The sequence below is a fragment of the Triturus cristatus genome, chromosome 10, assembly GCF_964204655.1.
Source record: "Triturus cristatus chromosome 10, aTriCri1.1, whole genome shotgun sequence".
NCBI lineage: Eukaryota > Metazoa > Chordata > Amphibia > Caudata > Salamandridae > Triturus > Triturus cristatus.
In genome coordinates this window covers 961,764,285-961,792,165 of record NC_140593.1, presented here as the reverse complement: position 1 = coordinate 961,792,165, position 27,881 = coordinate 961,764,285, and the positions used below count along the sequence as shown (strand labels likewise).

The 27,881-nt window shown below is 45.4% G+C and overlaps 1 protein-coding gene across 1 annotated transcript in view; it reads right to left on the bottom strand.

Annotated features, from left to right (window-relative positions):
• The window catches only part of CLEC19A (C-type lectin domain containing 19A), a 246,174-nt gene that overhangs the window by 45,316 nt on the left and 172,977 nt on the right, over positions 1-27,881 (bottom strand). Inside the window, exon 2 of the mRNA XM_085628854.1 lies at positions 7,808-7,973. Coding sequence (XP_085484980.1) covers positions 7,808-7,973 — 166 coding nt within the window. The remainder of the gene's footprint in view (positions 1-7,807; positions 7,974-27,881) is intronic.

Genomic DNA, 27,881 nt, shown 5'->3' with positions numbered 1-27,881 from the left:
CTGTAGTTAGTCTGGAACCAGGACCAGGAGAGCATGGCACCTGTGCACTTCAAAGTCATGCCTCTAGAAGTTTTCTCACACCTCAAAGGTCCAACTAGGTACAAATACTGGACCTCATACACTACACTTCTGGACCTGTGGATACTCTGCCCGGAAGAACTGCTGTGCTGCTGAAAAGACTGCCACTCTCCTGGACTGCTGCTCTGAACTGCTGAGATGCTGCCCTGAGGTGCTGACCTGCTGCCTGATGCCCTCTTGCCTGGGTGAGAAGGACTGGCCCTGCATCTCTGAACTCAGAACCCAGAGTGGTTCCAAGGGCTAGTTGGCTGACCTTGTGATCCGAAGCCTCTGGGACACAACAGGGTTCCAACAACATTGCGTCTGCACCTGGACTCTCCCACCTGTGAGTCAACACTGCCAAGTGATGCCATCCCAGTCCTGAACCCTTATAAGTGGGCTTAGGGTGCTCTATCCGCCTCTGTGGCTTCATCAGAACTGATGCATCTCCTCTGCTGCTATGCTTATACAAGCAGATCTGAGACATCACAGCATGCTGCATGGATTGGACCCATCCCAAAACCTGCACCACTATCACAGCGCCATCTGTACCGCCACTGCGAGATGCATCCTTAGCACAGGCCCTCGCATCCCTCATCGATGGCACACTCAACAATGACAAAAGACTTCGTATCATAGCCTCCTAGCTCCTCGGAACTGTCACATCACCCCGTCTGTGTGCTGCATCTTCAGCGCGAGACTTCACACCTCGCATCGTAGCCTTGCTGCATCTCGGAACCAACTTATCATTTTGGCTATGCAATGCACCTTCAACGCAGATCCTCGCAATGCCCTGCATTCCAGAAATGAAGGTACTCTGTTTAGCAGTCCTAACTGGGTCCCTGTAATCTGCCTGAACTCCATCGCGGTCAGACAATGTGTGACGTTGTCCCAGACCAGCACAACCAGATATCCACAGTTGGCCTTTTGTGCTTCTTGGCACTATTATCACTAAAAACTTTAAAACTGCATATCCCAGGTTCTATTGATTGGAATTTTGTCATTTTGGTCATATTTTGTTTTTTAAAGAAAGTTTTATTTTTCTAACATGTGAGATCCTCATTGTGTGGTGTTGTTCAGTTTATCACTGTTTTAAGTGCTGCACAAATACTTTAAACATAATCTCAAAGTTAAGCCTTAGTGCTCTGTGCCAAGCTATGCCAGGTTTGAGCACAGGTTAATTTAGGGTTGGCTTAAGCCTCACCCTGACAAGGATTGTAGTTGCTGCTTGACTAGTGCTCACACCCGAGTCAACCAACAACTAATCAGGTATCCAGCGAGTGGTTAATTACATGACAACTGACTTGACAATTGAGGATCATTTTTATCCCTGGTTCGTTGATTTCTTCGAGACATTCAGCATAAGGAAAGGAGGGTGCTTTTGAGCAAATTGTGAAGGACTGGAATTTCACAGTCTCTGTTCAGTTTAGTGGAAGTCTTATAAGCATCTAGATATGAAAAGCTCAACTTTGTAAAGTCCCTATTGATAACATTGATATTGCTAATGGTGTAAAGCAAAGCTGTTGATTGGGACCTCTTTCATTAGCCTTATTTTAGCTGATTTTCCTGCAGTTTAGTCAGGGACCCATGCATTTCCTCATAAAATTTAGGCTAGAGACTTTACAATATTACTCTCTGATGATGACTTGGTCATATTAGATCGAATTCTATTACGATGGAGTAACTGCTTAATGTATTTTCCACCTATTGTAGGAGACATCGCACAGTGTAAAGACAAGAAATTACAAATTGTAGTTTTTGGAATGAAAAAGTTGTCCTGTATGTGAAAGCTGGGAGACTCTAAACTTGATGCTTAGGTCAATATAAATATTTAGGTTTATAGTTAAGAGTAACCTAAGCTGGAAGGAACTCTGAGAACTGAAGACAAGAAATTCTATAGCAGCAATGAATGACCCTATTTTTTACCATTAGGCTTTTTTACACCAATTCCTAGCATTTCTTGTCACAGTCCTTACAATGTGAGTTCTGCCTCATCCCATAGTTTTTACCTACCCTAACAAAATACCAATATACAGGCATGTTAAGTTCATTCTGGTTTCTAACTTAAGTCACATCCCCTCTACAGGGTATAAAGGTCAGCAATCCGCAGAGACACATCTTGAAAATTCAAAATTTTCCAAAGGTTCTGTGGACACCACAAAATTGGGAAAGGGGCAGGAAGTAATCTCCCCGTGCCTAACAAAAATGAATGTGTCCATCTGTAACGAAACTGGTGCTCATGTAAAGTGCTCTGATACCCGATGTCTCGGGTCTAGTTTGCGCTATATAAAACTCTATAAAAGAAAGTACAAAAAAGTTAGGACTGTGACCAGGAAAACCAGGAGTTGGAGTAATGAAGGTCAGCAGTAAGTAACAAGGCTATTATTGCCTTGGCCATAATACTTGTTCCAATCCTTACAATGTGAGGTAATAACTAAACCTTCACAAGTGACTTATGGGCCTAATTAAAATTAGGACAAATGGCATTGATTTGTGCCAACCAATGTAATCTTCAATGAGCAAAAAAATGAACAACAGATATAACAGTACATCTCATGGAGGCATGGGGCTAAACACATAACAACCAAAGTTCACAGAAAAATCCAGCACCAACTAGCAGTTGAAAAGGTAACATAAAGAGATGACCAAGTAGCTTCATTGCAAGAGGCAAGTTTGAAAGCTGCAGAAGAAGTTGAGGAGTTCCTTTGCCGAGTGAGCATAACAGGATAAGGTAAGACAAGTCTCACACAGTCCTAGGCTATTGAGATAGCCAACAAATCTAAAGGCTCACAGCAGCTGAAGTTGGAATCATGCAATTACATACAGGCCAAAACTTATTGAATGGAGACTTAAACCTTGGAAAAGAAGCTGGTCTAACTTAATAGACGGAAAGTGCCCTATAAACATCAAATGTATGCAGTCTTCCCTCAACATCCATAGAAAGAGAAGAAAGGAACACTGGAAGAACTAGATCATGGGAACAGTGTAAAATAGAATGCATCTTTGGAAAAAAAGACAGAACGACAATCAACAATCTTGGAAGAAGGTAGAAAATGTTTGTCAGCATCAACGATGCGGGACAGACTACTTTTTCAGAGTTGCCTCCATCGCCAGGACCATGGGAGGGGAGAAACTAACAAAATACCCCATCCAGATTTCCTAACTCCAGGCACCACTGAAGAGCCTGACGAACCGAAAGAGTCAGAGAAACAGGGCTCCAGTGGACTAGTGCTGAAAGTCTCAGAGATGAAACTGCTCAGCATAGGTGTTATATGTATTGGCATGTATACTAAAGTTGGAAACTGAATAAGATATCTTAACTGCCACCTCCACCTTCTTCTCAATCATATCAGCATGGGGATCTTCCTTACTTACAAACAACTCTGAAAGGTAAGGGCAGCCACCAAAGAGACTACTTTAATGAGAGAGGGAAACTCCCCATTAAATCTTTCCACATGTTTACATTAAACCAAGATCGATGAAAAATAAGGTACTCCTCTACCTTCCATTCTCTCATGAGCAACATGCCTGCTGCATTGTGTAGAGGAAGAGTTTCATGCTACTTCCTCTGATATTGAATTGAAATTAATTTTTCCTGTTGTTTTGAACTGGATCAGTGAAGGATAAATTAATCTTGATATGTGGGAAGATTTGTTTTAAATCTCTACCCAGGACATATCATCCTCTGATGTCTTGCTCTTCCTCCTGATTATCACAGACCCTGTCTGGCTTTTGGACAGGAGGTCCTGCTCTAGCATGCTACTGCAACCTTAATCATTTGCTTTAGCATGTTAAATGACCATTTAAGAGTGATGCATGTCATATGACAACTAAATCATCTTTGCAGAGACTCACACAAAGCAAAAGTTAAATGGCATTGAAGGTCTCATAATGAGTGGTCTGGATAACCGTGTGATAAATCTGTTTTGCCTGCCCCTCAAAAATAGTAGCTTATTAATGCTGGAATGTCCACAAGTCTTGAATCATATACCCCTGTGTATTTCATGTTACCAAGATTCACTGAACACATTGCACACAAATGTGTTTAGTGCGCACATTTACATTGTTTTTAATGGACTTATGGGCAAAATATACTAAAGGACCAAAGTGGTGACAACTTTTCTGTGAATTTACGAGAATCTTTTCAAATTCTCCACCAGCGCGGGAGTGTGTCCCCTCAAGGCGAATTTGCGGAAACAATATTCAATACTGCTTCAAAATAAATTATGGCTCATTCTGTTCCTTGTTTTTAGGTCTCGCTTACGCAGCGCACATGCGCTGCATAGGAGGGCCTTTAGCAGTCGCTCTGCTAATTTTCAAGCACACACTCCTGCTTGTGACGGCATCCACCTTGCGGGAGCGAGCAGCGGCGCACATGCTAATTGGCTGCTGCTCGCTCCTGCACGGCAAATGCCGCCACAAGCACGAGTGTGCTTGAAAACAGCTGCTGCCTGTTCCCTTCTCAACTGCTTGTCTTTCACGCGCGCGTTTGTTTACATTCAGCGGCGTGCGTCATCGCTCCTGATTTCATTTCTTTAGATGTGCTGTGGGCCGGCATCTTTTCGTAGGCAGACCCACTTCATTGCACTTCTGCTGATTCAGCAGTGATTGTGCTTTATATGGAGCCCAGGGAGAGCTTCTTTATTGTCGTGCGGCAGAAGGGCATGGGCTGACAAGGGAGGGGGGGAGCAAAGAGAAAAGGCACCTTTGTTTACGGGTGATTCAAAGCCAACATGAAATATTTTATTTGCAGCTGACACCGACATTGCTCACTTTAGTGCCAGTTGCTTGGGCTTCTGATGCATTTTCAGACAGTGATGTACCGTTTCCAGACTACTATGAAGACATATCACTGATATGTATGTATAATGTCTGACCTAACTGACTGTAGCCATGCTCACCACTAACATAAAATAATAAGAAAAATACCTTTTCACCGAGTTGCATACATTTTTCTCAAGAGGGTTTTACATCAAGCTTTGGTTTGGCCTGGAAAAAACTGGAACAAATAAAACAAGTCGCTGATAAGAACTTTCGTGTAAATTTGACTTTTTCCTCCGACATAACAGCTCCTGATTGAGTCGCCATTAGTCAGCTATGTTTATGTTCACTTACTTGCGGTACACCGAAGCAAACAGCTACAAAATGCTGAGCATTGGGATGTGACGTATTCAATCTAATTCACTTACAAAAGAGTTACAGTCAGTGCTTAATTTTAGCCGATGGTGCCCACCGTCACTAAGTGACTGACATATTAGAAGGACAAAAAGCTGCTGCTGGAGTGGTGGTAATATAGTGTTGTGATAGCCACACATTGTCAGTGCACCAGCTGGCCAAAGCACTCTTAGTTCAACCAGACCTAAAAAAGTAACGAACTACAGCAACCGAAGGGTTAACTCACTGGGAACAATATTCAATGTAATCAGCATACCCTGTTGCAACCATGGGCTCAACCCGTTTCGAAAGAGAGATTACACACTTCCCTGGACTCTCGCGGCGGTGATGTCATCTCTCCAGGGGACCAATTTAAGAATTTGGAATCTGCATATTTCCAGGAAAGAAACCAAGCAGTCTCTCTGGTTTCAGAGGAAGCTTGGCGCGGCACAAAGCCCACTCTCAGTTCTGGAGGCAGACACACAATCTGTCACAGTTCCTTGCACAGGAAGGCTGCAAGGCGCTATCTGGCAACGGAAGCCGCTTTACAAACAATGCATTGATCGTGTACTCTGCAGGGTTTGAGAGCTTTCCGGCTGTGTGCGTTGAAATGAGGACCCTGCAACAATAAAATGCGGGTCCAACTTGAACTTTTCATTGAAATGCTTAAGAGGTGACATATTGGGCAGTCACAATAGCAAGGTGGTTTTCCACAAAAATAAACTATGGGCATTTCTAACACTCGAAAATTCTCTCTCTGTCAACACAAATCACGGCTCCCTCCATGAATTCAAACTGTGCACATCATGGCTAAACCACCCATAGGCTAGCTACTGCAACCCCTGGACTCTTAAGTTTCACTTGGTAACCCTTTGTCCTCCACGCTTCAATAGCCACATTCTTGAAACTGGTTTAGGTTTCATCAAAGACAGCACATGTGCTGTCTGTTGCTAGACATACTGGTATCTTACAGCGGGCTTAAAGCTCGTCTGTTGCTTTCTATTGCCTGGCTTCAATGTCACTCGTTTGCTTCCTTCATATTTGGTATCACTGCTGGCTTTCCTTCCTCTTCTTGTCCTTTGGTAGTCCCTTCCCTGGAGCATGGACACACTACTAAGTTCTTCCCCTGCAGCTTTTCGGTGACCTACTTTTTTCAAGCATTCTACGAGAGTGCATGTATTTTCCAGCTATCTCCCTCCTGTACTCCACCCAAACTCTCCCCCCTCTGCTGGGCTCTCTGTTTTTGCCTCTGGTCTGTGTACTTGACCCTCAATCCCCTTGTGTTGCCTTCTCCCTGTGTCCTTTTACCATGCCAGCTCCACATTTCTGTCTTTCGTCCGTTTGATCACCCCAATGGCACCCCCCCAAGTTGCCTCTTCCACCAACACCCCATGTTGCACTTGCCCCTCACTCGTGCCACCATGTTGCTTCTGCCCCACATTCCAGTGTTGCCTTCCCCTTTAAAAATCTTCCCCCACACTCCTGCCCCCACTGCTGCTTCTACCTACTCATCCGCATATTGCATCCGCTACCCGCCTGCTTTAAAAACTTGCCTCCACCCACACATGTTCCTTTGGCCCCCACTAAGCCCTCTTGCTGCTTCCAGCCTCCTTTTGTTCCCCTACTTGCTTAAACCAAGCATTGGCATGGCCAATAGGTCTCGCCTTTGGGACCTTATAAGTGTTTAGCCATGCAACAGTTGATGTTGTTGCACCAAGGATATTGTGCTGGATAACTAACCACTTATAAGGTCCCAAAGGCGAGACCTATTGGCTTTGCCAATACTTGTTTATAACAATTAAAAATCCTCTTAGGGACGCTCTAGACAGTGCATTTCGGCCACTAGTGAGAAAGGAAACGTTTGTGGGGATTTCCTCAGGACTATATCAAGGGCTTCTAGTGGAACTAGAAATAGAAACATAGCAACACATTTGTTTGCTATTTGTTCACCCTATTTTTGGGAAACAGTGCCCTCTAACATACTTTCTTCACAAATATATGAAGATCCAACAGCAACCGCATCAAATATTTTTGGGATTATCAGTTGTGCCATACATTGAATTTTCTTGTAATAGTAGAAGCACTTGTTGTGGCATTACCTAATGGTTTTCCAAAAGATAGAATGCACAAGGATACATGATTCAAGATTTATTCCCCTATGACATAAGCTACTGTTCTATTGCTGTCCGCGAGACATCTTTTACATATGGTTGTGTTCTTGGGCACATCACTCACAGCCTTACTGAGTGACACACTATTTAGGTCTTGATTTGTTTCAATGGAAATAAATGTATCTACTGAGCCAACTTTAAAAATAAAAAATTGAATTAATAAGACTGCAGCCATTTATTGTATTTTCCCCTGGTAACCAGGGTGGTTGATTTTTGGTTAGTACTGTCACATTTATGAATGCCAGGGAAAGTGTTTGTGTAAAGTAAGGGCTTCTAACACATATAATTAATGGTGAATTTGCCAAAACTAGAAGTCACATGTTTTTTATTAACATGAGTTTACATATGGGGATACTTTCCCTGATGCCACGTATCCCTCAAGTAGACGTCATTGTGCAAAACCCATCCACAATGGTGACACATACCTGTGTATGGAGGCCAGTTTTGCCGATTTGATACCAATGGAGAATTCTGCACAGTACAAGTCGGCCTCTGCCCACGTTTTATTCACAGGGAAGAACCTGTAGCAGTGCTCCTCATACTCAGTCCAGAAGAGCGGGCAGCTGTAGGTCTGAATTGGGTTCGACAAAGCTGTGCAAAGAGAAGAGAAATGACATCTGTTTAGTATATTTTTTGTGGTTGGAAGTTGCAATGCAAAATTATGATCCAGGGATACAAGCTTTTAGTGTTGAAACTCCAATTCAAATTTCTTTTCTTGCCAAAGAATACGGACGTTTCTGCCCAAAATACCGCCAGTTGAGAAGTGGCCTTGAAATTCATGAATCTCATTATCAACTTCTTCTATAAGAACGTTTGGTTATGGTTGGTCACTAAACACTCAGTAAGTCATGCAGGACCAAGATGCCCCATAGGAGCTCTATCCTTGACCCTGAAGTGTAGTTTTTTTTGTACTTCTGTATTTTTAGCAGGAAGAGGAACATTTCACCCAAGCTGTATATGCTAAATACATGTTCTACACTCTGTATGTTTTATCGCTCATCAGTAATTACTATAGGAGTATTTTCTTCATGAAGGCGGTGATGCAGAATTGCAGAATCACCAGATGGTAATTCTGGTGTAGCATTATCCTTGTCAATTACGTAATTTATTTTTTGACTGCCAATGTTTTTCCTGCACCCTTTATTTTGGGAGTCGGCGATAAGTATTCCATATATTCATGTCTGTGTTGGCAAACCTAGGTGGGAGCATCAGAGCACGGTATAGTAAAGGGGAGTTGAAAGAAGATTCAAAATTGTGCATGCTAAGGGGGAGGGAGGTTACATATAAGCATTACATGTTTGCGCATTTACTATCTATTTGTACTGAGAGAGCTACTGATCTATTTACCCATCTGTCAGGATCTGAGATACAAGGTTGAGAACCACTCACCTTGTACGCCGGATACAGCGGGAGCGATGCTGATACTCCCCTCCCCCTATGTGGTGTTGCCCGCCTAACCCTGAATGATACGTCTAGCGTGACACACCACCTAAAGGGGGAGAAGGAATGGAAGGGAACCCCGGAAAGGGGACAGGTAAGACTTCCGGGGGGGTGAGGTGATCTTCCGAAAGGAACCGTGATCTCGGGTAACCCTGGAAAGAAAGAACAGAGTGAGCTACGGAAATCAGGATTGGACCATAGCACAGGAGAGATTTACAGAGAGCCCCAAGATTGAGACCGTACTCACAAGTCCAGCGGGATGACCTCGAAATGATGCTGTGGGTTATGCCGCTCTCCAAGCCTTTCACGCGGCTTCAAGCGCATACGGAAGAAGAAACCTTGGTCGCTCTCCGAGCCTTTCAATCGGCTCCAAGCGGGACGGAAGGAGTGTTCTGCAAGACGCAGGTAGTTCCTGTCGCACCGTGCAGAATCCGGTAATCGGGAAAGGTGCACCGGAAGGAAGCCACAAAGAATAACGGGAGCGGTACCACAACCCTTGGAGGGCGAACGCGGCGTCCGGATAAGGCGTCCCTGCGTTCGTGCCCGGAAGGATTGGGATGTGGTAGCGCCGAGGTCAGAACGGGAGTGAAGGGTCGGGTAGAAGTCGGGAGACTTGCGGGTTGCAGCTCAGGTGAAGCCCCGGTAGGCGGGGCGCGAGAACTCCGTAGAGGACTCTCTGGAGGGCAGGCAGATGTAAGCGTCTTCGGCGAGTTGGAATTGTACTTCGCGTCGGGGCTCCTCGTCCCCCGTGGTGGTTATCTGCCGCAGGTAGTTGCACAGCTTGGAATAGTTCTCGGCACGTCGGGAGAACGCTAGCAGCGTTCTGGGCTCGTTGGGATTCGAGTTCTGATTGACAAGCACCGGAGCGAAGGAAGGCGGGGCCTATATAGGTCCCGAGGGCGTGCCTACCGCTCCGCATGCTGGGAGATGTAGTCCCTCGCCCCGCGCTCGCTTCCCTCGCGCCGCGCTGAAGGCTCGAGTCGTGACAGAACCCCCCTTTCGCGCCCGGCGTCTCGACGGGCCTCCAGGTGTGGAAGGGTGGGTTGCGTGAAATCTCATCAGTAGATCAGGGCAGTGCAAATTAGCTATGGGTTCCCACGATCTCTCCTCTGGTCCGTATCCTTTCCAGTCAATAAGTTAGAGGAGTCTCCCCCTCACCCGTTTCACATCTAGAATCCTCTTTACCTCATATTCCTCCCCCTCGTCTACCAAGAGAGGCAGGGGTTTTTGATGGAGTCTGGTATGAGGGAGGCACGGTTTCAACAGCGATACATGGAATACAGGGTGGATTTTCCACGACGCGGGGAGGCCTAGCTTCATGGCTACTGGATTTATCACTTTCTCTATGGCATACGGCCCTACGTATCGTGGCTGCAGACGGGTGTTGCCCTGGAACCTTAGGTACTTAGTGTTAAGCCACACCCTGTCCCCCACCCCATACGCTGGCTCAGGAGATCTTCGTTTGTCCGCGTACTGTTTGTCATGCTTCTGAGCGGCTGCTAATCTTGCCTTGGCTGCCTGGAGAACGGAACGCAGGTGTGAGTGATGTTCCTGTATGGTGGGATGTAGTGTTTGCACTGGCCATTCGAAGGGTAGCATGTTAGGGTGGTGACCTGATAGACAATAGAAAGGCGAGCACCCCAACGAGGAATGCTCGGCGTTGTTATATGCGAACTCCGCTAGCCACAGCAGTCTGCCCCACTCCCCCTCATGTGAGATCGTGAAGCAGCGGAGGTATTGTTCTAAGGTTTGATTTAACCTCTCCGTTTTTCCGTCTGTCTGGGGGTGATAGCTTGTGGACAGGCGTGCGTCAATGCTCATCGCCACGCACAAGGCCTTCCAGAAGCGAGAGGTGAATTGCGTCCCTCGGTCCGTGATGAGAACAGCCGGTATTCCGTGTAACCGCACAATCTGTTGCAGAAAAATGAGGGCCAGCTCGGAGGACGAAGGCAGTTTGTCAAGGGCAAGAAAGTGTCCCATTTTAGTAAGGTGGTCAACTACTACCAAGATGGTAGTTAGGCCCAGACTAGGGGGCATGTCCACGATAAAGTCCATGGACACCGTGTGCCAGGGATACGGAGGAATCGGGATCGAACGCAGCATTCCACACGGCTTCCTATGCTGTGCTTTACCTTGAGCGCACACAGCACACCCCGAGACGTAGTTTATGGTATCTGGTCCCAAGGTATTCCACCAGAAGTATCTTTGCAGGGCGTGCGTAGTTTTGCGGGCTCCCAAATGCCCCCCTAACGGAGTATCATGTACCCAGTGTAGAGCCAGCTGCCGTAACTCCTCGGCAGGAAGAAATAGTTTTTTCTCATGATACAAGAGGCTCTGAGAGGCGAAACGACGGGAGGGGTTCTCTGCTACCCAGGCAGGCGAGTCCATCTTCTCGGTCTGAGCTCGTACATCCGCTAGAAAGTCGTCAATGCTGGTTGCGGCAAGGAGATCCTCTGGAAAGGAGGCCTTTTGCAGGATGATGGGGGGTTCCTCGAGGGGTAAGTCACTGGGTTCCTGAGGGTGCTGAAGTCGGGATAAGGCATCTGCTTTGCCGTTTTGTGGTCCTGGGCGATACCGAATCACAAAATCATAGTCGGAAAAAAATAAAGACCAGCGGAGTTGTCTGGGAGTGAGAGCCCTGGCTGTCTTCAGAAACAGGAGATTCCGGTGGTCCGTGAATATCTCCACCGTGTGTCGAGCTCCCAGTAGGTAGTGTCTCCACTCTTCACATCCTTTCTTAATCGCCAGCAGCTCCTTATCCGTGGTACTATAGTTGATTTCACACGCTGACAGTTTCCTGGAAAAGAAGGCGATGGGATGGAGTTGGCCCGTATCTGGATGGCGTTGCGACAGTATGCCTCCAACTGCAAAATGCGACGCATCCGTTTCCAATACGAAGGGCTGCGTCGCATCTGGATGCCGCAACACCGGTGCGGTAGTGAAGCATTGTTTCAGGGCCTGAAACGCTTGTTCCGCTTCTTCCGACCACTCGAAAGTAGCTCCCTTTCGCAGCAATTTGGTAAGTGGCTGGATGATATGAGAGAAGCCCTGTATAAATCTTCGATAAAAATTTGCGAAGCCTATGAAACTTTGCAAGGATTTCACCGAGGCGGGAGTTTTCCATTGGATAATGGCTTGTGTCTTCTTGTCATCCATGCACACTCCACCCGGACCGATGACATAGCCCAGGAAGTCTACCTCAGGGACGTGGAATAGGCACTTTTCCAGTTTTGCGTAAAGCGAGTATCGTTTTAGTCGCTCTAGTACCTCTGAGACATGATGCACGTGCTCTTCCATGGTGACAGAATAGACAAGGATGTCGTCTATATAGACGATGCAGGAGACATCCAAGAGTCCTCTCAGCACTTCGTCCATAAAGAATTGGAAGGCGGCGGGGGCGTTGCAGAGACCGAAGGGCATCACTCGGTACTCGTAGAGCCCGAACTTTGTTCGGAACGCCGTCTTCCACTCATCCCCCCGCCTTACCCTGACCAGATGATACGCCCCCCTAAGATCGAGCTTAGTAAAGACCTTGGCTGTTTTTAACTGGTCCAGCAGCACGGGAATCAAGGGGAGCGGGTACCGATTCTTTATGGTCACCTTGTTAATGGCACGAAAGTCAATACAGGCTCTCAATCCCCCTTCCTTCTTCGGTATAAAGAAGATCGGCGAGGACGCGGGAGAGGAAGATGCGCGTATGAATCCCGATGCCAACATGTCCGCTAGATATTGCTGCAGGTAGGTTGTTTCAGCTTCGGTGAGGGCATAGACCCTGCTGCAGGGAATGCTAGCCCCGGCTTCCAATTCAATAACACAATCGTACTCCCTGTGGGGGGGCAGTTGACTGGCTTCCTTTTTGTCAAACACTGTTTTGAACTCATCATATATTGCCGGTAGGGTCGATAGACAGCATACCTGCTGTTCCACGCCTGCACTCGCGAGCATCGCTGCTGGACTCGACTTAGATAGGGCGTGGTTCTCTACTTCCCTGGTACAGTGCTCTCGACAAAAAGGAGAGTTCAGCGACACGGTGCGCGCGGCCCATCTTACCAGCGGGTCGTGTAAGGTCAACCACGGCATTCCTAAAATCAGTTTAAACTGGGGAGCATCGATCAGGTCAAAACGTATACGTTCGACATGGTTTTCTCCAATCTGCATCCGGAGTGGGTGTGTGTGAAACCGCACAGGACCCGACGTTAGAGCAGATCCGTCCACCGCCTTCACCATCTCAGGCGCCTCCTTCTGATCGCAAGGCAGATGCAGCTCTCTGGCGTACTGTTGGTCTATGAAATTTCCAGTTGCCCCCGAGTCCAGTAAGGCATGGACAACCACTGATATCTCCGAGGGTAAGTCCAGAACCGCACAAATGTTCATGTGGGCCACGGAGGATTGCAAGGTGTTAGCGACTGCGGGTGAGACCTTCGTGTCCATAGGCCTCAAACAGGGGGTCTCCAACCTGTTTGAGGATGTTGGTTTTCCGGATATTCTGCCTCTGTGTTAACCACCGACAGAGTTTTGTGCACTGGTCCTCCTGGACTGGCCGTTTTCATCCGGCTCTTGCATTCTTTGATGAAATGCCCGGGTTTCCCGCAGTACAAGCATAACTTCTGACTTCTCCTCTTCTCTCTTTCGGCTGGACTCAGGGGGCCTCGTATACCCCCGATCTGCATAGGCTCGGAGCCGTCGCTTGGAGAGATTCGGTCCTCAGGACTAACACTGGGCCTCGAAGGGATGAATCGTGGTTCTAGTCGTAGCTTATCCCCTTTTCGTTCCAGAAGACGATGGTCTAACTGGACGGTAGGTCAATGAGATCATCACACGTAGAAGGTAGCTGAACCACTTGGGCCAGGACGTCCTTCAACTCCCCTCGTAGTCCTTGATAAAATAGCGACGTCCTCTTTTCTTCGGGCCACTCAGTCTCCACAATCAACCTATTGAAAGTGGTAATGTACGTAAGCAAGTCCTGAGTACCTTGCTTGAGAGTGAGGAGTTCTTTATCCAGGGACAGTTGATGACCCTTCCGATCAAACAGCCGTCGCATTTCTACGCAGAAATTCGGGAAGTGGTATAACACCGGGTCGTCACGTTCTATCAAGGGAAAAGACCAATTCGCTGCGTTGCCTCCGAGGTAAGACAGCACAAAAGCAGTTTTTGCTTGATCTGTTGGAAAGACCGCAGGTTTGCACAAGAAATGCAGTCTACACTGCCCCATGAATACTCCAAACTTCTTTGGGTCCCCAAAGAACCTTTCCGGAGGGGCGAGGGGAAGATGCATGGGCTGTATGACGTGTATAGGAGTGGAACCCGTCTGCGGCACTGAAGCAAAGGAGGTATGTGGGAAGACCCCTGTGCCCTGTCCCCCCACTGCCGTGGTAGCTCCCCCATCCATAGCAGGCGTTTGCGAAAAGGGGGGTGGCAGTGTCCAGCCTCTGATATAAGAGCTTCCTCCTGCCCCTGTACCCTTTTGGCGGGAGAGGCCTGCCACTTCTCTTCGCATAGTGCCCATCTCTTGTTTAAGAGCGGAGGTTTCTGCCCGAGAGGCATCCACTTCTCCTCGCAAGGCCGTTAAGGTTTCCAATATAGCGGTCAGGGTAGTATCCGCATCCATCGCTCAGGCTGTACGTATTCGTGGGCTTGTCAACCTGTCAGGATCTGAGATACAAGGTTGAGAACCACTCACCTTGTACGCCGGATACAGCGGGAGCGATGCTGATACTCCCCTCCCCCTATGTGGTGTTGCCCGCCTAACCCTGAATGATACGTCTAGCGTGACACACCACCTAAAGGGGGAGAAGGAATGGAAGGGAACCCCGGAAAGGGGACAGGTAAGACTTCCGGGGGGGTGAGGTGATCTTCCGAAAGGAACCGTGATCTCGGGTAACCCTGGAAAGAAAGAACAGAGTGAGCTACGGAAATCAGGATTGGACCATAGCACAGGAGAGATTTACAGAGAGCCCCAAGATTGAGACCGTACTCACAAGTCCAGCGGGATGACCTCGAAATGATGCTGTGGGTTATGCCGCTCTCCAAGCCTTTCACGCGGCTTCAAGCGCATACGGAAGAAGAAACCTTGGTCGCTCTCCGAGCCTTTCAATCGGCTCCAAGCGGGACGGAAGGAGTGTTCTGCAAGACGCAGGTAGTTCCTGTCGCACCGTGCAGAATCCGGTAATCGGGAAAGGTGCACCGGAAGGAAGCCACAAAGAATAACGGGAGCGGTACCACAACCCTTGGAGGGCGAACGCGGCGTCCGGATAAGGCGTCCCTGCGTTCGTGCCCGGAAGGATTGGGATGTGGTAGCGCCGAGGTCAGAACGGGAGTGAAGGGTCGGGTAGAAGTCGGGAGACTTGCGGGTTGCAGCTCAGGTGAAGCCCCGGTAGGCGGGGCGCGAGAACTCCGTAGAGGACTCTCTGGAGGGCAGGCAGATGTAAGCGTCTTCGGCGAGTTGGAATTGTACTTCGCGTCGGGGCTCCTCGTCCCCCGTGGTGGTTATCTGCCGCAGGTAGTTGCACAGCTTGGAATAGTTCTCGGCACGTCGGGAGAACGCTAGCAGCGTTCTGGGCTCGTTGGGATTCGAGTTCTGATTGACAAGCACCGGAGCGAAGGAAGGCGGGGCCTATATAGGTCCCGAGGGCGTGCCTACCGCTCCGCATGCTGGGAGATGTAGTCCCTCGCCCCGCGCTCGCTTCCCTCGCGCCGCGCTGAAGGCTCGAGTCGTGACACCATCAATGCACAAGTTTTGGCCAAATCACTACATAGCGTATGGTCGCGTTTAGATGTGAAGGGACAACTCAACAGTCATTGTGACAGAGAAAACACCTGCCACACCTGCAGAAGACATTAAACTTTTCCCACCTCTGTGGCAGTCTTTTTTCCCAAAGACAGCTCTTGAAGATGAAATATATTATGCTGGCTATGCGTCTATGCGTCCTTGCCCCCTCCACTCTGCTCTCTCATGACGATCACATGGCACCCCTCTCCCCAATGACCACCCTTCATTATTTGCCTCATGACTCAATACCAAGACGCTGGCCCATGATTCCAACTCCTCGCTGGCATGCTCCCATAAAGTGTGGCTACCTACATGAATGCAGGTTCTGCAAGGGTACCCCAAAAATAGAGGTATATTTTTCCGAACACCGATAAAAAATGTACCGGACATTTTCCCAGCATGGTAAGGCTATTCTCAGGTGCTTCCTCTGCAAGGCCACCATTAGTTAAATCGCTTCCCTGCATTAAATAGGTGCCACAGGAAATGGTTGTGGGCTGGCCTCCCTAAAGTGGAGGCTCAGTCCAATGCCATATTCGGTAGAACCATTGCTAGCCAATTTTGTACCCAAGGGTGGTGCCGGCAGTGGCTTGGCCATTGAGTAAACCCTCTCCCTTAGCATTCTAAACTATGTAAGGTAACACAGAAGTGGGCAAATGAGACTGTGTCATTCTTGACGGGGACCCCATGCGGGGTTGGACTGGGATAGAAAATAGACCCAGGCACCAAAATGAAAGTGGCCCCATTAGTGAATTAGTTAGCTCAAAAGTAGCCCATGTTTGCAAACTGGGGCATTTGTGAACTTGTTACGACATGCTGAATAGGGAGCTCATTATGATGTCAGTCAAAGTTGCCTCCGGGCAACATCGCCGTAATCTCGGGACCGACCGACCTTCGGTCGGAGGTACCGACACGCCATTACGATGCAACCGCACCAGTCGCAAGCTCCCATTTCTCTATGGAAGCTTCTGCTGCGGTCGTAAACTGGCCGCAGCACAAGCTCCCATAGACAAATGGGAGTTTTTGTTAATCCCTGTACTGCGTGGCAGGCCCCCAGGCCCCCAACCGGAGGCAAAGGCATGGACGCCCAGCTAGGGGCCCCCGAAGTTGCTTTCAGACAGGCTTTTCATGTCGGATAGCCCAACATGAAAAGCCTGTCGGAAATCAACACTGTAATCGCGACGGCGGAAACGCCGTCCTTAAGGGATTATGTTGCCGTTCCAACTAGTCGATGGGCTCCTTGAGCCAGTCTGAAGCCAGCCGGAATAACCGGCCGGTTTACACTCTGACCGCCTTCATTGTAATAGGGTGGTCGGACTGTAAACCTTAGATGTTGGTCGAAAGCCTCTGACCTGCAGTTGGCGGCTTTCCGATCTACATCATAATAGGGCCCTAAGTATTTTGCAAGGTATGGTAGAGAGCATGGATTTTAGCTTGTTGCTGGCAATGTTTGTTTTAATGACAAGGAAATGAACAGTAAAAAACAGGCCAGCAGACAATAAAACAGGCCCTATACAGCCAAAAAACACCCACCCCCACACTAATCTGCCAAACTAGCCCTTCGGACACTGCTAGATTGCCGTGATCCGACTCTGATCCGACCATGATGCCATGTTCCACCCCATTTCCCGAACTTTTTTAACTTTTACCCATTCTACTATTTACAGTAATTTAATAATGGAGAGTTTCTGTGCCCCCAAAGTATTGTTTGTTGGCCCCGCATGACTTTAAGTTTACTGAGACACCTTAGCAAAAGGAATCAGTTTTCTCTTACTCTATTTCAAACCACCCGTTGTCGAAGATGCTACAAGCATTCAGGAATAGCATGGTAAGAGGGCGGGGGTGGGGGGTGTCATAGTCAGTCAGTTCTATATTCTTGATCTCTTTGGAGGGGGAGGGCGTAACATGATTAGATGCACAGCACTGACCCATGCTCACCTTAGGTACAGCAGCTAAATCCTCTTGAGTTACCGCATTCTGTCACCAAGCCCCAAATGAATATCACAGACAAAATTAATCATGGGCAACAAAGGATCCGCTGTAGGTTTGGGGATTGTGTCTACCTTGAATGGACGGTATGAATAATGCAACAGAATACATCATACATATTAGATATTCAGTGTCACATTGACTTCCTAAGAGCTCCCAGACAAGTTGCTCCAGAGAACACTGATTTTGGAACTTTGCATTGCAAAAATAGCATCCAAAAACATAAACTCTATGGAAACCATACTGCTTCTATTAAAGTCCCGTACACATGCGTATATATAGGAACAACTTTCATAAAGCGCGCATTTTTCGATGGGTGAATTAGAGAAGGAGGTGAGTGGTGTTTGTACATCTTTCATTTCAGACACTACAACATCAGCACAGACAGAAAAGAATACTAAACACATCTGGCGAATTTATGACACAAGCTGTCTTCAGAATATCAAAAACATTAGCATGGGCTTGAACGCATTGACTGATCACTCAAAAAGCATGACATGCCACCTTGAGGCAGACAATTACACCAGGTATGGCATAATATTATGTGTGAGTAAATCTCCTCACAAGGGTGGTGTCTCGGAATTTCTGGGTAATAACTTCTACAAAAGTGATGAACGCTCACATATTTACAGGTTTGTGTGTAGTCATAATCTTTTGCAGGGAGTGCCTCACCCAGAACACGCTGCTAAATTTGCTCATGTCATAGGCATTAGTAAATGCATATTTAGGATTGGTCAATGGAGGAACACTCCCGAAAATGGTAGGGTTGCTGGAAAGGGGCTTTTGCATGGAGACGGAAAAAACCAGTTGCACTGTTGGGTTACATTCATTCATGTATAAATTTACACATGCGTGCGTGGTAATAAATATAACATGGAGTTCACTAAAGAATGAAACAAAAGCTTCTGAGGAGATACGATACTGCAGCCTTTCTTGAGGAGCTGTGAATTACATGAGAGTTGGGATTTTATTCCAAGCGCCGAAGGAATCCTACAGGAGAGTACATTTTCGACTACTTTTTGTGAATCAGCTCCTCGGAGCTGGACAAGCAATGAATGGTCAGACTACAGGAATGTTAAGGTTATACATATGCCACAAAGAAGGCAGAGGTATTTTGAAAGTCTATGCCAATTGGTATTTGATGACCAAAAGTCTGTCGCACTGCGCCTGGCCAGCCTTAGAAAGAATATGTTTTTGTATGTCTCCTTGAGGTAAATCTCAAATTTTCTGAATCACAATTTTCTTTGAGCATCCAAGCAGCATTTAGATGCACAAAAAAGTATTTTGCAATCGTATTGAGGAATTTTATCACAGCAAAGTGCCTTTACAATGGTGGAAACAATGCTAGTGTGGCAGAGTTTGCACCATTGTACATTTAGGACTATGGTTTGACGAGGAGTGTTTCAGGGCATTCCACCTAGTAGAAAACACTCACAAAGCCAGATTGGATTACTGCACACCTCACGGAGCATGCTAATTTACTTCTGTGAAAGTCAAGTATAAATTCCTTTTCAATATCTGAAAGGGAGAGTACAACCCTGTATTTAACAGGGCTATAGAGAAAAAAATGATACAGATTTATTTTTTTTGAGAAAAAAAGTTAATTGTTCAATATGAACATTTCAGCCTAATTTACTCAAGCAAAATTTCAGTTGATGAAAAATGTGCATGAATATATTCTTGATTCAATGGAAATTTACAAATATACTAGCTCTGCAAAAGTACTCCAAGCTCTCTATGTAAATACCGTAAAGCTCAGAAATGTACTACAAATGTAAGAGTAATCCCCTGGAGCATATTTCTGCCATTCAAACCTGAGCATTGAGAATTGGGATGATCATTCTGTAAGGCTCTCTTTACCATTAGAAAAAATATATCACATTGGTATGAAACAGATGTCAAGAAGTGGATTGTTAATCCAAGCCAGGCTATGTAATTAACCATACAGGTCCTGGCTTATAGGAGCCTTTTCACAGACTGCATTTTGTTGTACATGAAGTTGTACTACAGTAAAACTACTCCATACAACAAAATGCTATTCACAAATGTACGGGTGAAGCTCTGCAGGTCGTATCTTTTCCGTGCGGAGCTCTCCGCCATGGTGGTGGTGATGATCTCCGCATGCCTAGGTATTGGGCAGTAGGAAAGGCGGGAGGAACAAGGAGAAGAAGCTGAAAAATGGTGAATACAAACTCATAAATGGGAGGCAGTTTGGGAAAATGTAATGAGGGTTGTAGGGAGAGACAGCCTAATACAAACACAGACCCACAAAAGAGAAATACCTTTCCTGTTCTCAAACTACACTTCCAAAGCTACCAAGTGGCCCCGCCTCAAGCCTTAGGCCCTTGGGCCCTCCTGGCTGTATTTGTTTATTAAAGGGGAGGAGGGTTGCGTGGCCCACCTCCCCAAGCATTATTAGGCACTGGGGACCCCATCGCCCAGGGCCATTACTTAAAATAAAAGGGAGGGAGGCCGCTCGACCCCCTCCTTGAGCCATTTTTGGCAGGGTGAACCCATCCCCCCAGGGCTCGTATTAATTAGAGTTAGGTGCCCTAGTGCCAACTCAGGGCACCCACCGACATTCACTTGGGGTCTGCAGAGGGAGTTACAGGGATCTCGCTGCCCAGGCCAGCTCCCTGCATGACACAGGAGTATGCATTGCTCCTGCCTGCAGGGAGCAGCTACTTATGCTGCTCCCTCCCGGTGGGTGCAATATATTGATCTGTTTCCTTATGCGCATCAGTACAGGCAGAGAAACAGATCAAAAGTCTGCTCCCAGCTGGCGGGAGCATTTTCAAAGCTCCTGCCCACTGGGAGCAGACTTTGTGTTAAATTGCTATTCTTTCTGTACTACTAATGAGTGATACTATTTCTAACATATGTCATTGTGATCTATAATCCCGTCTTTAAAGCAGGTTAATCAGTGAACTAGCCTCTACACTGACACATGTCCCCTGCTGATGTATGTGTATGGGAATGCTTTGCGACTGTCTAAGCTGTTCATTGAGACTTCACTCCACAGTGAAGACGGAGTATAGCTCTGTTGACCAGTTTGCTTAGACCTCTCTCCTTTGTGATAAATGATTGTATTAGCAAATTGCAATAAAATAATCTGTTCACTAAGACCTTTCTCTAGTGTGATGTTCCGGTGTTGTATACATTTAAAACAGACTGACCTCTCTGCTCACATCTTTCTCCAGGATGAAGAATAATCTTACTAGTGGTTTATGACACAGTGGCCAGTCAGCTAAGACCTCTCTACTAGTCATATGTTGTAGTGGTTTGTGTAAATCTGACATGTGCACTAAAGCCTCTTTCCAGGTTCACGAATGGTGTTGTTTTGGTTTGCAATAGACTAATTATATAAGATTAGACATTTTACTTTGGTCAATAGTGTTAAGACTAGTGGATCAGAAGAGACAGGACTATTGAATGAGAACTGTCTTTTTAGGTGGTAAGTGTGTGTAGTAGTAAATAAGGTTACAGTGAGTTCTCTCTGTTCGTCTCTCACCTGGGTCTTCCTATTTTTAAAACATCTAAATGGCATTTTATGAAGTATAGTGAAGTTTACTTTTTCTGAATGATATCATCAGTGATCATGTCAGTGATGTTTTTGGACATGTCATCAGTGATGTCACTGTTCTTGTCAAGAGTGATGTAATACAAGGGGTCATTGCGGGGCGCGAGTTATAATTAGCTTAGGTAACTATAATTGCTGAATTTCTTCAGGTTTGTATGAGTGAAATGTGAGCCTAACTATAACGTCCCTGTAACCTTTGGTTTTTTCTGTGAATTTCAAAGTTTTCTCTATGCCTATTTCCTAACTATACCATCCCTGTAGACTATGTTTTTACCAGTGAATTTCTAAGTTTTTTTTATGTTAATTACTAGCTAGTAAAATTAGAGCCTAACTATAATGGCCATAGTTATTTTTAGTGAATTCCTAAGGTTTTAAAAAATATATATTTCCTAACTATAACGTCCCTGTAACCTTTGTTTTTTCAGTTAATGTCTGTGTTTTTTTAATACTATATCCTAAATATAACATTTCTGTAACCTTTGTTATTTTAGTGAACTTTGCTGTTTTAAAAAAATATAAATTGCACTACAATTTCACCCATAAGTTAAATTTAGTAGTATACATTTTTACAAGTTTATAAATACATTTTATTCACACATTTATGCTTATTATTCATTTTAAAAGTATCAATTAACAAATCAAGGTAAGGTAACTTGTGTAGTCTTCCCTAAATGCAAAATACCAAGATTTTTGTTTTTTAAATTAATTTTATGGATCCGCTGAGCCATTGCACATTCAAGAAGGGAGCCCATATGAGTACTCTATAGTTACTACTTCCTGTGACCTAATCAAGGTGGATCCAATAAAATGTTAAAAAAATATAAAATTCATGTCCAGGCCCCACACATTTTAACATTTATATCAGAGAAACCATATTCATAGAAAAATATTCAGAAACTTCTCTGTTTCACAACATATTTATTTTACAAGTTTAGTGAATTCGTGGATCCACTGTGATGCCACAGCAGATCTGTCATGATTCCAGGAACACACCCAAACCTCAACTTCTCATTGGAAGCAGCAAGTATCCAACCATGCACATAGCAAACCACATCCTAAATCAGTTATTTGGGTTTCACATCTCTCTGGAGACAGACTGACAACCACAGCTCCATTGTTTATTGGCTTTTTTTCAAAAGTACAGAGTTTTAAAGTCAGGATATCTTCTGCTGAAGATAGAAAAGAAGGTAAAGAACAGGACAAAGAAGAAAAAGAATTACCACCTCCAAAGAAGTCCTCTGACGTTTGAAAATATTTCTCCATCTCGGCAGGAGAAAAGTAAATTCTTGCAAAAATTGTCCAATATAATATATGCCGAAAAAAAATTTCTGAGAGGTAAAGGGAAGAAGTATCCACATGGCACATCCTCTATGTGAAAACATCTGAAAACCATACATACAAGGATATTTGACAGGATGATATGGGAGAGGGAAGGTGGTCCATAATTATCAGCAGCTGGACCATCTGTGGGACCCTTACCACCCGACTGGATGGTTGCCATCCCCGCTGTTTCACCAAAACTGCATGACATGGTGATTCACAGTGGCAACTGCCATATGCCAGTTACACTAAAAATGTCATCTGTTGCCCAGTTTATGGATGCTGTCAACAAGCATAATTGTTAATTTTATTCACCTCACCGTTCCACCTTTCATTCCTATTTAAACACAAGTAGCTATCTGAGAAGCAAATATAGAGTACACTTAACTTTACATTACATACTATAAGCAAGTGAGTAGCTACACAAGTGGTTGTCAGTGCACAAGAATGTGTGGATGTCTGAGTATGGGTGTATAAATAAGTATGTGAGTTTCTGTACAGATGGGTGACTGGGTGTGTGAGTGGTTGAGTGGTAATGGGTGTGAGTGTATCAGTGGATCAGTGGATGTGTACATAGCTGTATGGGTGTGTCACTGGGCATATTAGTGACTGTATAGGTATCTAAATGGGTAAGTAACTGGCTTTATGGATTGGTAACTGGCATTGTCAGTAGGTGTTTGGCTCTGTAACTGGTGGATACTTAAGTGCTGTTAGGGTGTATAAATGGATGTGTAAGTGCCTCTGTCACTGTCTGACTAGGTGTGTGAGTGGATGTATGGTTTTTGTAAATAAGTATGTGAGTGGCTGTATTGGTGGGTGACTGGGTGCCTAACTGGGTGTGGACATGCATGTAACTGACTGTATGAGTGCTGGGTACATGAATGGCTGTATAGGTTTGTGAGTGGGTGTGACAGTGCCTGTATGGGTGTGTGAATGACTATGTAAGTGGATGTATCGGTGAGTAACTGAGTGTGTGAAAAGTTTTATGGGTGTGTGACTGAGTGTGTCAGTCACTGTCTATCTATATGAGTGGTGGCTACAAGTGCTTTTGTGAGAGTGTAACTGGGTTTCTAAGTGCATGCCTAACTGTGTGAGAAAGTGCAAATTGCATACTAATAAATTACATACTAAGGGCAACCACCCACATCTAATTTCAAACACATTCATTCATACTGGTTTAAGAAAATAACTATATGTATAGTATAGCAATTCCTCTTCCTCCTTTGCTGCTCACTATATTTTTAGTTAATGGTCTTATCTAACTTCCCTTCTATTTTGCCTTATACTGTACTGTCTAGAAGCTACACATTTTCGTACAGCTTATATACACTCTAAGGTTTTAAAAAAATATATACTTTTTCTATAGTACAACCTTATAAACATACCTGTAAAATCTCTTGGCTGTTGTTCAGCTTTTATTTTAATATCTGTTAATAGCTGATTTCCATTGCAAATCTCAGAACAGAACTATGGCAATCCTCCTCCACTCTCTCCATAAATGTACCAGTAACAGCTACCCTTTCCACTGTGCTGTCACTCATACCCCTATACTTAACAAATCACAGACTTCCTGCCATCTTTTATATTTGTCATACCACTTCAAATTGGTCACTATTTTTAACTCTTTCCATGTTTCCAGTAAAGAAGCCCGATTTGGTATTTGGTTTTGCAGATCCACCCCGGGGCGCAGCGTGAACCCCCCCCCCCCCCGCCACACACCTGTGTGGTCTGTGGTGGGTCTGTGGATCCACACAAAATATCTTAAAAGCACTCAACAATCTGCTCTTTATGATTTTCATTTACATTTTATTCTGTTAAAAATTGTCAATTACAAGGCATACACCCCCTACTGAGCAATTGTTGTACACCAGTCTGCCTTTCAGTTTCACACTTTTATTCCCTTCCTCCCACACTCTTTTAGCTCCATTTCCATTGTAACCATGTTTCCAATAAGTTCTGCCTACCAGTAGGTCAAAAGTTCACAAGACTTTCTCTCAACAGCATACTAGATTCACATTAACTGTAGCAGTGTGGTTGACTGTTTGCATTTCTAAGCATATCTCAAACAACATAACTTTTTCTCATTTTTCCAAAGCCAATCACAAAGTTAGTTACTTTTTTCTTAAAGTCGCTACCTCATTTTAGTTCCCTGCACATCTCCACCATCCAATCAAATATGTTTTTTTTATATTTAGTTGCTGTCCTCCATTGTAACTGCCTTTCATCTTCAAAACCGCCTTATTCTGCTGCAGCCTTTTCCTGTGTGTTATGCCTGCTTGTCTCCAAAATGGTCAGAGTCTGGATTCTGGGTTATAGTTTTATGTTTTGGGCCAGAGAAAGTGCTAGAAAGAGTGCTATTGACAGTGACTTGCCTTTACCTACTGTAGACATTACTTGGCTTGGCCAGAGAGAGTTAAAGTGGCATCAACTGCTGCCTTTGGTTGAAAGAATTGTGGATTGCGAACATCCAGCCCTCATGATTGTGCTTTGTGGTGACAATGACCTAGGCACAATTGCTGGGGTAGGACAGGAAATCCAAATGAAGGATACCGTTGCTAAATTAATGTCACTTTTCCCACATACTGCTTTGGTATTCTCCAACATTTGTCAAAGACAGAAGTGGCAGTGGTCAACCCAACTTTGTCCACACTTGGAGAACACCAGGAACCTAAACTTCTCAATAAAGCTTATTCTGCATTTCTTTGAGACCACAACATGGCCTTTATGTATCATAACAACTTATGCTTGGACAAGGATGGAATATATTGAAAAGACACATTCAATTTCACAGACACAGGCAACAGGGTGTTCCCAAAAACTAAAAAGACTGCATCCTGTTCTATGTGTACCTATCATCTACACACCATAAACACAAAGGCTCTTTTCAAAGCCAACCCTTTTCTCAAACACTGGTTCTTTTTGTTTTCAAATCTTTTTTTCTAATTTATCACTTGGATCCATGGATCCATCCTGGATCCTCGTCCAAATAAGGGTTCTGCCAGCTATGTTCCTGGCAAATCCATGGCAGATCCTCGAATCTAGTCATATCCAAAAGCACACATTCAATACAAAACAACAACATATTTAATACAAACATGTCCTATTACAATTTATATAACTCTATCACTGCCTGTGTGTGTAAGTAGCTATGCAAATAACTGTGTGGGTGTGTGAGGGGCTATATGGGTGTGCGAATAGATGTGTTAGTTGCTGTGTGGGTGTCAAACTAGGTGTGAAAATAACTGTATAGGTATGTGAGTAGCTGTCTAGTGCCTTTGTGCATGTGTGAGTGGTTTTCTAGATCTGTTACTGGGTGTGCAAGTGTCTGTATGGGTGGGTGAATAGGTGTGTGAGTGGCTGTGTGGGTGTGTAATTGGTTCTGTGAGTCTGTAGGTGGGTGTGTGACTGGTAGTAAGTTTCTATAAGTGGCTGTATGGGTGTGTGAGTGGCTGTTTGAGTGGTTGTGTGGGTGTGTAACTGGGTGTGTGAGTGGTTGTGTGAATATGTAAGTGTGTTAGAGTGTGTGGAGGGTGTGAGTGGGTGTGTAAGTGGCTTTGTGGGTCTGTGATCAGGTGTGTGAGTGGCTGTATAAGTGTGTACATGGGTGTATGTGGGTTTATGAGTGGGTGTGTGAGCGCATGCGTGTGTCTGTGAGTGTATGTGTGAGTGGTTCTCTTGGTCTGTATGTGGGTGTATGAGTGGCTGTATGGATGTGTGAATGGGTGTGCAAGTGTTTTTCAGGGTTCTCTGAATGGGTGTTTCACTGGCTGTATGGGTGTGTGAGTCGTTGTGTGAGTATGTATGTGTGTGTCTGTGTAATTGTGGGGTGGTTGTGTGAATGGGTGTGTAAGTAGCTGTGTTGGTCTGTGAGTGGGTTTGTAACTAGCTGTATGAGTGGGTGTGTGACTGGTGGTAGGTGTCTGTAAGTGGCTGTATAAGTGGCTATATGGGTTTGTGAGTGGCTGTCTCAGTGGTTGTGTGTGTGTATCTGGGTGTGTGAGTGTGTGGTGGGTGAGTGAGTGGGTGTGTTAGTGCTTATGTGGTTCTGTGAATGGGTGTGTGAGTGTTTCTCTGGTTCTTTGAATCAGTGTATGTCTGGCTGGCTGGGTGTGTGAATGGTTGTGTGAGTGTGTAAGTGTGTGAATGTGTGATGGGTATAGGAGGGGGTGTTTAAGTTGCTTGAGGGCCTGTGAGTGGGTGTGCGACTAGCTGTATGATTGTGTATGTGGGTGTGTGAATGTCTGAGGGGGTGTGTGAGTACCTGTGTGGGTCTGTGTGTAGATGTATGAGTGGCTCTCTGGGTCTGTAAGTGAGTGGCTGTATGAGTGTATAAATGGGTGTGTGAGTGTTTTCTGGGTCTCTGACTGGGTGTATGAGTGGATGTATGGATGTGTGAGTGGGTGTGTGAGTGTGTAAGTATATGAGTGGGTGTGTGAGTACCTGTGTGGCTCTGTGAGTCGGTGTCTGAGTGGTTCTCTGGGTCTCTAAGTGAATGTATCAGTGACTGTATGGATGTGTGAATGACTGTATGAGTGGTGAGTGGGTGTGTGAGTGGGTGTATGCATGTGTTAGTGGGTGTATGTGTAATTATAATTGGGGTCTGGATCCACGGATCTGCCATGGAGTCACACAGGGCTTCACTGAGGGCTGTGGTGGATCCATGGATCCTTGCATGCCCCAAAAAACATTGTTTGACAATTTCATGCCCATGAAGGCCCCCTCATAGACCCCCCATCAGTACCATTGGGTCAGGATGCCTCTACTTTATTTCCCCCTGACAACTGTGTCCTGATTTACAGAATGACAGCTGCAACTTTTCTTTTAGGTTGCGGGCAGTCAATCACAGCATTGCTGTTGGTGCGTGGATCCACTGATCCCCCATGGTGGTTGCGCGTCTCTAGATATACATACATATTTTACCTTTAATAACTTCAAAGCTACAAAACAGATTTACACCACATTATAAAAGGCACTCTTTCTGGTCAAACATCTAGCCTTCTGACAAATTTGGTGTAATTCCGTTCAGCGGTTCTGGCTGTAGTCATGTTTAAAATCCCTATGGGAAATTTCCTAGATAGCAGCTGAAGTGACTGGCACACTAGTTTTTAAACTTTCATGAGATTCGGCAAACGGAGCCAGAGCTATTAGCAAAAAAGAAAATGCATTTCCTATGTAAACTAGGTCCTAACTATAACTATCTACTGGTGACTGCTGCTCTTATGTTGAATAAAGGTGCCAGCTTTCCAGATATTGGGTGTTGCCGATTTTCTTTGCTGTTTAATGGCTGGATTCTCCGTTCTTCAAATGTTGATGCTGCCCTGACAGGATTGGGCCCCTCCTTTACACAGAGGTATTTTATGTTCTGGAGTGGGGGCATGACCCGCCTCCCCCATGAGAGAAAGAA